Below are 13,651 nucleotides of genomic sequence, written 5' to 3'. Positions count from 1 at the left end.
CAATACCCTTTTCGAAGTCATTATTGATTTGCTTGCACCGGTTTTTCAGGCAGTGTATTCAAGTCACTATCCGCTGCATAGAATCATCACTCATCTGCCCCTCTGCTTCTTTTGCCAATTATCCTAACTCCGTGTCCCCCTCGTTACTGCCTCTCCTGCCATTGGAAACAGTTTCTCCGCTGTTCTATGAAAACTCTCCATAATTTTTGAGCTGCCTTGTTTGAAAAGCTACCCGCAGGAAGGCACCTCCGGCAGTGCTGCACTTTCACAGTGCTGGACTTAGTTGTCAGCCTCAGTTACATCCTGCACAGAACCCTGGCCTGGCCCTGAGGTCCGGGAACGGAAATCCCACTCAGGTTCGGTTCTGCTGCAACAGAACAGTCAACAGCCGATGAATGATTGAATTGTGAAAAGTCACACGAATTAAATGGACCACCGCACAGCTCACTGGCTAAGAAAATTCACAAATATTTTATAAATAGATAGAACCTCAAACTCTTTCTTTTTTTGTCTTTCAGATATAGGGCAATGGCCAACTACAAAAGACAGATTTCCAAAGATGATTTGAGTTCAGGGGGAATATTCTATACATATCCCCCTAACCCACCAGAGCTTCATCCTTTGACATTAGGATGAGTTTTACTTGCAGAAAGATCCAGGTTGACTCTGCAGTTGTTAAGAAGTGTCAGGGATTCGAGAATCTCCGAAAGGGTATGAGTCCATCGGTTTGTTCTGTAGTCAGAGGCAGGAAGGCTGCAAACGCACGAGAGTGTACTTCTCATTCAAATTGTCAGGGAGTGACTGAACTTCCATCAGAACTCTCTCTCCCTCACTCCATCCCCCGTGGGGAGTGGACACAGCCTCACATTACCCCTCACAGTTTGATCCCCTGTAGGTTCTGTCGCAGATTCAACATGACTTGTTCCTGCCTCGCCTTCTCCACTGTGAATGCATTTCTGTTGGCTTTCTTTTCCATTCTTCTCTCCTAGATGGGGACCAGAAAGAGAGAGGGAGAAACGGTTAAAAGAGTCAACACATTTTCTAACAAGTCTCAGAGTAAATAATAAACTATGTATTAACAAAGAGATGCTGGGATTAGACACCTTGATGGTCAAAGGAGGAGATTTAATAGAATTGTTTAAAATCATGAAGGGTTTGATAAGATAAGGAGAAACGTTCCACAGGCAGGAGTGGCGATAGACAGAGGACACAGACTGAATGCAACTTCCTAAAGATGACGGTTGTAATCTGGAATGCTTTGCCCTTGCAGATTCAACAGTAACTTTCAAACAAGAATCGGAGAGGAGAAAGTTGCAGGGCGATGGGAAAAGAGGAGGGGGGAGGGTCAATGGTGGGGAAACGCTGGTGTCACTGGACAAGTACCTCAGAGACCCAGCTCATAGTCTGGGGGGGGTCACAGGCTCGAACCCCACCACAGCAGCTGATGGGATTTAAATCGATAGCCAGTCTCAGTAATGGTGACCACCAAACTATCATTGACTGTTACAAAAACCCATCTGGTTCACTCATGTCCTTTAGCAAGGGAAATCTGCCAGCCTACACCGTGACTGCAGAGCCACAACAACGTGGCTGACTCTTATTGCCCTCTGAGATGGACGAGCGAGAGCAATTAGGGATGGGCAACAGATGCTGAGCAACACCCACATCCCAGTAATGAATGATTAAAAAGGACATGCCCTCTATGGAGAGTATCCAGGGTTTATCAGAGGGCAGTTTCACACCCAGTTCAGATAGTTTGCGCTGTGAACACAATACCACACAAGTGAGAGTGCATCAGAGACAGGAAGATAAAGCTGGGCCGTCGAAAAATAGCTTTTCATTTCTTTTTAACAAAAAATATTGAATGATTTGGTCGAGTTTGTGAGGATTACTGTAATGAACACCTGGTGATTCAGTAAAACTTCCTGCTGATGTAGAGACTGAATTCGATCTTGGCTATTGGGTGATCTTTATTATTGTTACAATGTAAAAGATTACTTCACAAGTGTCTGGAGTGGCTGACGGCAGGGATGAAACGGGTTGCATTTAATACAATTGGAAGCAAAATGCTGGAAAATCTTTGCATATTCCGCAGAGTCATAGTGAAACGTTAACTTCGTTTCTCTCTCCACAGAAGCTGCCAGACCTGCTGAGATTATCCAGCATTTTCTGCTTTTATTTTCAGATTTCCAGCATCCACAGTATTTTGCTTATTCCTGCATTTGGTGGCTGTTGTTGTATCTGCTGTTAGCTGACTGTACCATACTTCATAAAGCAACAACTGCGACCACTGAAAGACAACAAGGGAACTTGTTGGTGCTGAAACCTGCTCCCAGATCATGTCACCTGCTGCTCCTCTCCACCATATTTAGAATCAGAGAATGATACAGCACAGGAGGTGGCCATTTGGCCCATTGTACCTGTACCAGCTCGTTGGAGGAGTTATTCAGTTAGTCCCACTCCCCCCCCCCCTCCTTTGATTGGCTCCCGGAAGAGTGTTTGGGGGTTCACGTTCTTGCTGTGTTACACAGTGTGGGATTTTCCTCACCTTCCTTTCTCCTTTAATTGCCTGTTTCCGGATTTTCCTCTCCTCTTTGCTCTCATCCCGCTGACGGGATTGTGTGGAAGCTCTGGGCAAGTCGCTGATATTAATTGTCTCCAGTCGTTCCAGCTGTTTAGCAGTGAGACTCGGTTTGGATAAAACATCCAGCGGAATCCCAGTTTTCTTGGACACCTTGATAGGATTGAACTGAAGAGAAGAAAGATCACAGGTCAACAATTTACAACTTATTCTCAGAAAGCACTTTTAACACAGTTAACCTTCCGTTTCAGGCACCTAATGAAGCAAGATACTCAAACCAATTAGGAGACATTAGGGCAGGTGCTCAGGAAAGAGTTCAGGAAGAGGAGGTAGGTTTTAAAGAGAGCATTGTAGGTGCAGAAGTTTATGAAGAAAATCCCAGGGTTGAGGGCGCAGGAAATATGTCCTCCAATGGGAAAGCAAAGAAACAACAAACAGGATCAAATGCACAAAAGAGGTAAACAGGTAACTCCCCAAACCAACACTACTTAGCTCCACGTCCAAATAGAAAACAGCCATGGAATATTTTTTAACAAATCGTTACAATTCCACCATCCTACCCCTCCTGAACATTACAGAAGAGCCTGGGCTGCACTAATCACAGGTCTCTTATGCCAATGTCACTCCAGCAAACCCACCCAAAGTGACCCATGATGGTCACTGAGCAAAATTGTCCAGATTCTTTCATCCAGCTCGCAGTAAAGTTCGCAGTGTCACTTATTTGGTGCTGCCCCATATTCCCCAAACCTCTTGTAGTCTCCCCTGAGACACCTCTGGGGCTATAAGGTGCAGATAGAGTTTTGTCACAGGCCCTTCTCCGCAGCTGGATAGAAATTGATTTGTTGGAACCCAAATTGATGGCACTTTGAGGTTTACTAGTTGGGAGTATTTTGGGGCAACGTTTAAGTGAAGTCCCCCCTGTTCTGCATTCTCACCCTTCTCTGGGCAAAGGACTTTCTCCTAAATTCACTATTGGATTTATCAGTAACTACATTATATTTACCATCCCTCGTTGTGGTCTCCACCGCCAGTGCAGACATTATACAGGACTTGCTAAGAAACAGTTCAATGTCGCAAAACATTTGCTACATTTGCCAATGGCATAAAGCAAGTGATATTAATCACCCATTCTACTCACCCCACAACCACAGTAATTCCACGGCAGACTGTGGAAGCACGGCAGGGTCCCCTCCCTGAAGGGTATTACTGCATCAGCAGGGTTTTTAACAACAATTTCCATGTCCATTTTTACTGGACGCAGCCCAACAATCACCAGATTATTTCTATGCCCACAGCAGCAGAAGCTGACGGTCTTAGTGGGTGAGGAAACACGGTGTGAGTGGGCAAATGCTTAGCGATAACGTGACATTCCTCATCCCATCACCCCTGCTTAACAAGAGCTAGAAATGGAGACAGATGAACATTCACGGCAGCGCACACGGCTCATACCTTTGGTGGATCAGTTATCAGCTTCGGGTGGTTGTATAGATTTGAATAGGTGCCTGTACAGGAGAAAGGTTCAGATTGGGGATTCAGGTTAATAAATTGTTACAATTCCACCACCGCGCCCCCTCCTGAATGTGACACAAGAGCCTGGGCTGCACCAATCACAGGCCTCTTTGGATTTAGTTACCCCTGACTGAGTAATAACCATTATCCCGGGACACTGGGGAGAACTCTCCTGTTCTTCCAGATATTGCCATGACATCTTTCCACCCCAAAATGTCTCATCTTAAAGACAGCACCTGTAACAGTGCAGCATTCCCTCACGTGCTACACTGCGAGAAGCCCCTGGAGCTTCAACCTCGGACTCAGAGGTGATTACGCTACCCACTGACCACAGCTGAGGCTATGAAGACATTTTGATGGAGGAGGAGCCGCCTTGTAACCAGGACCACGTGATGGACCAAAGGGCCTTTCTGTGTCGTAAACCGCTCGGACTTACTGAGGATGGATTCACAGTCCCATTGCTCTGCTGGCTCTTCAATGATCAGCATCTCAATCTCTTCCTTCGCCTCTTCCTCCTCCTTTAGTAGGACGTCCCCCCTTGGCCCCAGGTCATCGGGCATCTGACAGCTGCCGGCAAGATGGAGAGGAGTTGAGAATACCCTTAACAGCTGGAGAAAACGCCCAGTTCCACTCCCATTGAGAGCAATATCCCGGCAACTACAAGACCTATCCTCACTGAACATTGTGTGGATTTGTTGAAGAATTGACCAGACTAAGGGATTTCATTGAAGTGAGGACACTGGAGAAGCTGGGACTGGTCTCCATGGAGCAGAAGGGGCTGACATGAGAATTACTAGTGGGGTTCAACACTGGCAGGAGATTGGGTAACCAAATGACACAGGTTTAAGTTAATTAGACAAAGCAGAGGGTGGTGGGGAGATGAGAATTGTTTTCTCCTCCATAATGGGCAGCACAATGGCACTGTGGCTGGCACTGCTGCCTCACAGCACCAGGGACCCGGGTTCAATTCTGGCTTTGGGTGACTGCCTCTGTGGAGTTGTACATTCTCCCCATATCTGTGTGGGTTTCCTCCGGGTGCTCCGGTTTTCTCCCACCAAAAACGTGTAAGTTAGGTGGATTGGCCATGGTAAAGAAATATCTGGCGTGACGGGGACAGGGCCTGAGAGGCAGTGCAGACTCGATAGGCTGAATTGCCTCTTCTGCACTGTAGGGATTCTATGAGTGTTTTAAGATCTGGAATGTGCTCCCTGAAAAGGAAGTAGAAGCAAATTCAATAATAATTTTCAAAAATTGGATAAATATTTAAAAAGGAAAAACAGATTGCAGGAGCACGGGGAAGAGCAGGGGAGTGGGACTGATTTGATAGCTCTCTCAAAGGCTGACACAGGTCTGACAGGCTGAATGGCCTCCTGAGTGATATCATTCAACTCACACTTACTCTTTTGCTTTCTGGGTTTGATAATCGCTGATGACTTCATCCAGCCGTGTGCTGTCGACCTGAATACATCCCTCCAGTTCATGGTGATCCAGAGCTCCGATCTCATCATCATCATACTCCTCGTACAGCTAAAGCAGACAGACACCGGGTTACTCACACAACACCACCAGAAGTGCTATGTCTACTTCCAGCAGACAGAGGTTTAAAGCAGGATTTCTCCAACACTGAGGAGTTCCATTTCTCCCACTGCTGACAAGACAGGAGGAGAGATAGCAGCTCTGACAGTACAGCATTCCCTCAGTACGCACTGGGGTGTCAGTCTGAGTTTTCAGCTCATGTCTCTGGACTGGGACTTGAACCTGCGACTCAGAGGGGAGCGCATTACCCACTGGGCCAGGGCAGGGCCAGGGTGGGCAGCATGAACTTTACCGGTGTCTGGGTCTAGCACCGTTTGTGTAAACTGACCTTCTCAAACCGATCGTCCAGCAGAGTGAGTTGCTCGTTTCGTCTCATCACAGATGATGTCATGGAGTAGGCAGTGAAGCGACTCCTGGTCTCCTCTTCCAGAAAGGGGAACTCTCTCTGCCCACCCTCCGTGCTGGCAACCCTCGAGCCATCATCATCAGACAGAGCACCAGCCGAGTCAAAGTCTACATCTTCAGTATCCTCCCACTCTTCATCATCGGAATCCCTACAGAATGCAAAGACAATCCATTAGAGCCATCGGGTTTTCTGCTACCTGCTTCAACAGGAGTGAGAAAAATGGGGTCTTGCTAACACATCTGGGGCGAGAAATGGTTCTATGACAGCACAGAGGTGTCGACTTCAGGTCGCCAGGCTAACACCAGCAGTCTGAAAGAAGCAGCCCTCACCCACTTCAAGAGTTTATTCCTCGTTCTGTGTTTGTTGCCGAGATTCTGAGGCAATGGGGAGAGGCTCAGTGATAAAATATAAACAGACATAAACATAAAAAATAGGAGTAGGCCATTCGGCCCTTCGAGCCTGCTCCACCATTCATTATGACCATCCAACTCAGTAACCTGTTCCCGCTTTCCCCTCATAGCCTTTGGTCCCTTTAGCCCCAAGGGTTATATCTAACTCCTCCTTTTTGAAAACATATAGGACAGGATTTTCTGGCTGCGCTCGCCCCAAGTCCAGAAAATCCTGCCCGAGATCAATGGACCTTTGCATAGTCCTGTCCCGCCCGCTATGATTCCTGCGGTGGGCGGGACGGGAAAATTCCTCCCACAATGTTTTGGCCTCAATTATATTCTGTGGTAGTGAATTCCATACATTCACCACTCATTTCTCCTCACCTCGGTCCTAAAAGGTTTACCCCTTTATCCTCAAACTATGACCCCTAGTTCTGGGCTCCCTCACCATCAGCAACATCCTTCTTGCATCTACCCTGTCTAGTCCTGTTAGAATTTTATAAGTTTCTATGACATTCCCGCCCTCACTCTTCTAAACTCCAGTGAATATAATCCTAATCAACTCAATTTCCCCTCATACATTTGTCCTGCCATCCCAGATGTTGGGGTAACATTGTGTCTTGACAGGATCGGGGGGAGGGGGTGACCGGGTGTTTGCTCCACTCCTGTGCACATGGATGTGAGGGGATTGGGAAAAAAAATAAAATAGGAAAGAGGAGGGGAAACACAATTAGCTACTATGTCCAGCATAATCGGGAATGCCAGCACATTGCTATCGAGCCATATCTGTAACTTGCACATCAATATTCAAACAAACTGTTCTACAACCCACGACCAAGCAAATAATCTCGTCTTAACTGTGTGAGGCTGCAGTGAAAGTTCCCTCAGCTCACCAAGGCTCACAGTTTAGTTAAAGGTAAATTAAAGATCGACATTAGGAGTGAACCCTGGAACGGGCTGTCTGTTTGTGCGCTGATTCACTGAATTCCTGCGAGCAAGAGGGAGACCTGTTTCTAACTGGGATGGACATCACCTTTTACTGAAAGTGAATTGGGCTCAGTGTGACATCCTGCACTCACCTCGACTGATAAAGGGGGTCAGAGAGGAAGCGCCCAGATTTTGCCCCATAATTGTCTTTTGATTTTGATCTCGTTTTTCGACTCCCCCAGCAGGTTTCATCGCTGAGAGTGAGGGGTTGGCGAGTGTCGGCACTGAGATACACAAGGCACATTGCGGCTGTGAGGGACAAGCTGGATGGAGCAGAGGGTCTGGCTCTGCTTATCCTTCCACAACCTCACCTCAATCACCAGCCCCGAACCTCCCACCCTGCGGATCCTCGGCAAGCGCGCTAACCCTCCCCCGGTACCCCTCGCTTCTCCAGGATTAAATCACATACACCTGAGCCTCCTCGTCATTCCCTCTCTCGACAGCCTTCACCACAAAGTCATCTTCCAACATGTTGTCTGGATTGTCAAAGTCAAAATCATCATCAAGGGCGGCCACAATGTCCGGGTCGAGGTCCAGGCGAGGTCCTGAGGGCAAATCCAAACACATCCTTCATTTACTGGCTCAAATATTCACGTGAATCACTTCCACAGGAGCAATGAGCATGTCTGGCGGGCACTAAGTGTTTGATCTGATTCAGTGTATGACAGGCACGGCTTGCACAGTGATGACTTATCCCAGATACGGAAATTATCTCTGGCCCCATTTACCCCCCTCAACCTTGCCCTCCTTGCTTGTGAGTCAGCTTAGAATCATAGAATCCCTACAGTGCAGAAGGAGGCCATTCAGCCCAACAAGTCTGCACCAACCACAATCCCACCCAGCCCCTATCCCCTTAACCCCATGCATTTACCCTGCTAGTCTCCCTGAAATTAAGTGGCAATTTAGCATGGTCAATCAACCTGACCCGCACATATTTGGACTGTGGGAGGAAACCGGAGCACCCGGAGGAAACCCACGCAGACACGGGGAGAATGTGTAAACTCCAAACAGACAGTGATCAAAGCCGGGAATCGAACCCAGGTCCCTGGCTCAGTGAGGCAGCAGTGCTAACCACTGTGCCACGATGCCGCCCAGTAGCTAGCACCCCTGCCTTGCAGTCAAAAATTCTTGGGTTCAAGATCCAGCTCAGAGACTAGACCACAGAAGCCAGAGTGATGCTGTAGATTACTGAGGGAATCAATGTAAAGGGAGAACCTCTGTGTTAACCCCTCATCTTACCGTGCACAGGAGCTGCTTTGTTCAATAATCCCGTTTCCTCTTCAAACTCTGAAGCAAAAACCGATGACGGCAGATTAATGGAATGAGTCTGAAATCAAACACATCACAGATTAACAGTTCATTTTTACAGAGCGAGATAAGGGACAGACAAAAGGAGGAAGAGAGACAGGGAAAATAGACTCATAGAGTGCTACTGATTTATCCTTTCATCCCAAAAGCAGCCAGTAACATTACCCCTTTCAGAGCAGTTGTTCTGTTAGTTCCCGCTGAAGCCCACTCAGTCATATCAAACCTTGACCAGTGGTTCAAGCCGATCCACCATCACCTTCTCAGGGTATCGGCAGCTGGACAATAAGTGGCAGCCTTGCCACTGACACCCAAATCCACAGAATGATCCTAACATGTTATGAATATGGGAAGGAATCCACACTGACAGATCCACTGGGAGACGGGGTGATTTAAGGGACATGTTCCCCAAATTATTTGGCCACAGGTTCATTTTCTGCTTCCTCCTCACAACCCTGTCCAAATCCCAAATTTGTCCAGTGTCTCTTTCCACTATGCCTTACGGGAATCTGCTGCTCCTTCTCTTCCAGCCTTCCATGTCCTGTAGTTCCAGTGTCCTCATTCTCCTTCAGGGGTATCCTGGAGGCCACAAGCTCAGCAACTGGAGACGCCTCTTTCAGGTGCTGTAGATAGTTGTAAGTATCATCAAAGAAGATGCCATATTTCCTTTCCTCCTCCTTCCGCTTTCGCACATCCGCTCTCTGCAAAAAGGAAAGGGATTAAGGCCGGTTATACTGACAGCCACAAATCACCGTGTCGCTTAACTTAACACGCTCATGAGAACTGTGCAGCCCATCCCAGGTCAGCTGTGGCTCAGTGGGTAGCACTCTCGCTTCCCCCTCAGAACATTGTGGGTTTAAATCCCATACCTGGGACATGGGTCCATAATCCAGACTAACATTTTAGTGCAATACTTAGTGAGAGAGTGCTGCACTGCCAGAGGAATTGTTAAATCCTCTTGGGGGTAGGGGGGCAGAAAAGATCCTACAGCCACGATAGAGCAAAGGCGGCTAAATGGAGTTTAGGCACAGATCAGCCATGATCTGACTGAATGGTGAAGCAGATTCGAGAGACTGAATGGCCTCCTCTTGTTCCTATTGGATCCAAAGATTAAATTCAATTCACAAAGAAGCTGCCCACATCTCGTGCCAAGCCCCATCTCATCACACTTGTGCGGATCTCAAATCAATGTCAATCACCTCTGCAGGCAGGAGAACTCTCTGTGGAGCTTTCTCATCTGCGACCAATGGATCTTTCTGGCTTCTGTGCACCAGGTGAAAGGTTACTGATGACTTCTTCTGGATGAAGGGCTTCTTCTTTCGATGAGGCTGGAAAACAAAATTGGAAGCAGGGTTAAGACATGGGAGTGAGGCAGTGTGCTGCTGGTTCATTCACAGACCAGCAGGGATATCTCCACACAAATATTACAGTTTCACACAGACTGACCTTTCTGCATTATAAACCCAGCAAATATCACACCATACCCAGCTAGTGACCTATGTTATAAAGCAGAGGTTGATTCCTCCCTCTGAGAACTAACACCGAAACACCCAAAGAGGAGTACCTCACCCTATAATCTGTAAAAAGTGTGTGTGAAGTGGTGTGACCTGCTCTTCAGCAACCTCTAGTGATTAAATCAAAATAACTCCCTGACACACTCTCTAAAATCAACACATAACAATTTATTTATCTAACTAACAGTGAACAAATTAACTAAACTATTAACAAACCAAATAAATCCCTTCTATCAATTGTTCCCAAATAAAACAACATTCTAATGGAATGTTGTTCCAATAAATACAATTCCCACTCATTAACAAAAATATAATTTAGTCACTCTCTAAATTATAACCAGGTTATGTGTCTTCCGGAACATTCTGGGCCTTCTCTGTTGATTCTTCTGTCTGGAACTTCTTTCTTCTTTGGTACCTTTGCTATCTAGATGGTGCTTTCTCTAAGACAGAGATGAAGCTATGAGAGCCAGCGATTCTGAGAGAGAGAGAGAGCCGAGAGCTGTTACCTCTGGGAAGGGACAGTTGCTCTTTCTCTTTTTGTCCCACTGTATCCTTTTATACCCATGATGACATAGCAATATTTCCCACAACCGGATTGGTTCTAGGTTGTCAAAACTATCAGATTTAAATTTAATCTTTTTGGTATTAAATGCAAATTGATTGGCTAAATTCAAAAGCCTGTTGTCCTGGTAAAAACTGCTGCTTGGCCTTTCAATACAAATGTTTCAGCCTGGGCTCTCTATGTTCTTGCATTTTTAAAAACTCTCTAAGCACAGAAAAAGCACCACCATCGGGACCTAACCCCCCCCCCCCCCTGAGCAGTTTACAATTTTACCATTCTTACAAACATCAAGTTCTAACTTCCTACCTCCCAAATTACAATTACTCTCCCCAATTTTGCAACACCTAGCACCATGTCAGTCACTGAGGGGTACAATCACATCAAGAATGTCAACGTCTCGGATAGAACAGAGGAGAATTAGTTTGAAATTAGGAGGACAGAAACAGGCCATTTGGCTCAACTGGTCTCTGCTAGTACTCCACACGAGCCTCCTCCCATCCAACTTCTTCTCACCCTATCACATCATTCAACTAATTTCTCCGTTGTGTGTTCATCAAGCTTCGGTTTAAAGTTTGATAATATTCACTTCACGTATTCCACATGGGAGAGAGTTCCACTATCGACATGAAGTTTCTTCTGAACTCCCAAATGGATTTATTAGTGATGATCTTATATGCATGACCTCTAGTGATGGACTTTGCTGGAAAGGTGTCAGGGATAATAGGTTTTATTTTGCAGAGGGACTAGAGAAAGTGGGATTGGTCTCTTCAAAGCATTAACTGTTAAGGGGAGATTTAATAAGTGATACTTAAGAGCAAAGTTAAAAAGTTTATTTATTAGTCACAAGTAAGGCTTACATTAACACTGCAATGAAGCTACTGTGAAATTCCCCTAGTCGCTACAGTCCGGCACCAGTTCGGTCAATACACCTAACCAGCACGTCTTTCAGAATGTGGGAGCCATATGGAGTTGCCGGTGTTGGACTGGAATAGGCACAGTAAGTAGTCTCACAACACCAGGTTAAAGTCCAACTGGTTTATTTGGTAGCACGAGCTTTCGAAGTGCTGCTCCTTCATCAACTTTAACCAGGTGTTGTGAGACTACAGAATGAGGAGGAAACCGGAGCACCCGGAGGAAACCCACGCAGACACGGGGAGAACTTACAAACTCCACACAGACAGCGACCCAAGCCGGGAATCGAACCCACTGTGGCACTGTGAAGCAGCAGTGCTAACGACTGTGCTACCGTGCTGCCTATTCTGAGAAAGAATAAATGCCAGTGTCAAGACCTTCAGTAACCAGAGATGACAGATTTAAAGTAAGTGGCAAAATAATTAAAGGAGTAAATGAGAAGTATTTGTTTCATTTATACTGTGGGTTGTTGTGAAACGCATTGCCAATCTGGGCCAGTGAACACAAGGTTATGGATATACAAAATTTGGAACAGGAGTTTTGGATCGCTTCATGTTTCCGGAGGGAATTTATATGAGGAATTGGAAAAGATGTTCTGACAAAAGGCCATCCAGACTCGAAGTGTTAATTCTGTTTCTCTCCACGAATGCTGCCAGACCTGCTGAGGTTTTCCAGTATGTTCTGTTCTAATTTCAGGTTTCTAGTACCCACTGTGTCTTGCTTTTCAATTCTCAGCAGTGTCCTGGCTGAATATTTCCCCCTCAAACAACATTACAAACACAATCTGGCGCTTTACAAACTGTGGGATCTTGCTGTTCTCTTGTCAGCCTGGATCGGAAATGTCTCAACTTGTTGAGACTCTGAATTGGATTTGATTGAATTGGAAAAGTGTTTTTAAAAAAACAAATTGGCTGCATGAGGAGTGACCACATTTAAACTGCCTTTCACTGTGAGGAGCTGGCGCTATAAGGATGCAGCTCCATCCTGGCCCTCACACCAGGCCGGAGCCCGGACTCTTCACTCACCATCCCGGCTGGAAGCTGCCGCCTGTCCCCGAGACCAGCCCAGCTCACACTCAGCCACTAGGCCGCCATGCGGCTACACATCCAGCTTTGATTGGCTGGAATTGCGAGGCACTCTGGGATTCTGGCTGACTCTCCCCTGACCTCCATGCGCTGATTGGCTGGAATCGCGAGGCACTCTGGGATTCTGGCTGACTCTCCCCTGAGCTCCGTGCGCTGATTGGCTGGAATCGCGAGGCACTCTGGGATACTGGCTGATTCTCCCCTGACCTCCGTGCGCTGATTGGCTGGAATCGCGAGGCACTCTGGGATACTGGCTGATTCTCCCCTGACCTCCGTGCGCTGATTGGCTGGAATCGCGAGGCACTCTGGGATACTGGCTGATTCTCCCCTGACCTCCGTGCGCTGATTGGCTGGAATCGCGAGGCACTCTGGGATACTGGCTGACTGTTCTGAACTCCGAGCTTTCGGTCTTCTATTTCTGTTGGACGATTTGCAGTTGTTGAAAATCCCTGATACGGAGGGAGGGCGGGATTGTGTCTTTCCAAACATTTACTATTTGTTTATAATTGACGAGGGAAAATTGTTAAATGTGATCATTTTTATGATATAAATTGATATATATCCAATAGTTTTAGCAACTAGCCCAGGACAGGTACAGCACGGGGTTAGATACAGAGTAAATCTCCCCCTAAACTGCTCCCCCATCAAACACTCCCAGGACAGGTACAGCACAGGGTTAGATACAGAGTAAAGCTCCCTCTACACTGTCCCCATCAAACACTCCCAGGACAGGTACAGCACGGGGTTAGATACAGAGTAAAGCTCCCTCTACACTGTCCCCATCAAACACTCCCAGGACAGGTACAGCACGGGGTTAGATACAGAGTAAATCTCCCCCTAAACTGCTCCCCCATCAAACACTCCC

General features: G+C 46.8%; 1 protein-coding gene across 1 annotated transcript; it reads right to left on the bottom strand.

The window, feature by feature from the left end:
* Positions 1-448: 448 nt before the first annotated feature.
* ltv1 (LTV1 ribosome biogenesis factor) lies at positions 449-12,850 on the bottom strand. The gene is made up of 11 exons (XM_078229383.1): positions 12,727-12,850; positions 9,913-10,041; positions 9,217-9,414; positions 8,648-8,735; positions 7,818-7,953; positions 5,955-6,180; positions 5,490-5,617; positions 4,527-4,657; positions 4,031-4,083; positions 2,549-2,749; positions 449-985 (listed from the first exon to the last, which is right to left on the bottom strand). Exons 1-11 carry the CDS (start codon positions 12,727-12,729, stop codon positions 875-877), a joined length of 1,404 nt encoding a protein of 467 aa, XP_078085509.1. The 5' UTR covers positions 12,730-12,850; the 3' UTR covers positions 449-874.
* Between the last annotated feature and the right edge of the window lie 801 nt (positions 12,851-13,651).

The sequence above is a fragment of the Mustelus asterias genome, chromosome 15 (genome assembly GCF_964213995.1).
Source record: "Mustelus asterias chromosome 15, sMusAst1.hap1.1, whole genome shotgun sequence".
NCBI classification, from domain to species: Eukaryota; Metazoa; Chordata; class Chondrichthyes; order Carcharhiniformes; family Triakidae; genus Mustelus; species Mustelus asterias.
Note: the sequence above shows the minus strand (reverse complement) of the source record. Positions and strands in the feature narration are given on the sequence as shown.

Coding starts and splice junctions, on each gene's coding strand:
- ltv1 (XM_078229383.1), bottom strand. Junction 7,954..8,647: donor CAAAGCAGCTCCTGTGCACG/GTAAGATGAGGG, acceptor ATTTGCCCTCAG/GACCTCGCCTGGACCTCGAC. Junction 6,181..7,817: donor AATGACGAGGAGGCTCAGGT/GTATGTGATTTA, acceptor TGCATTCTGTAG/GGATTCCGATGATGAAGAGT.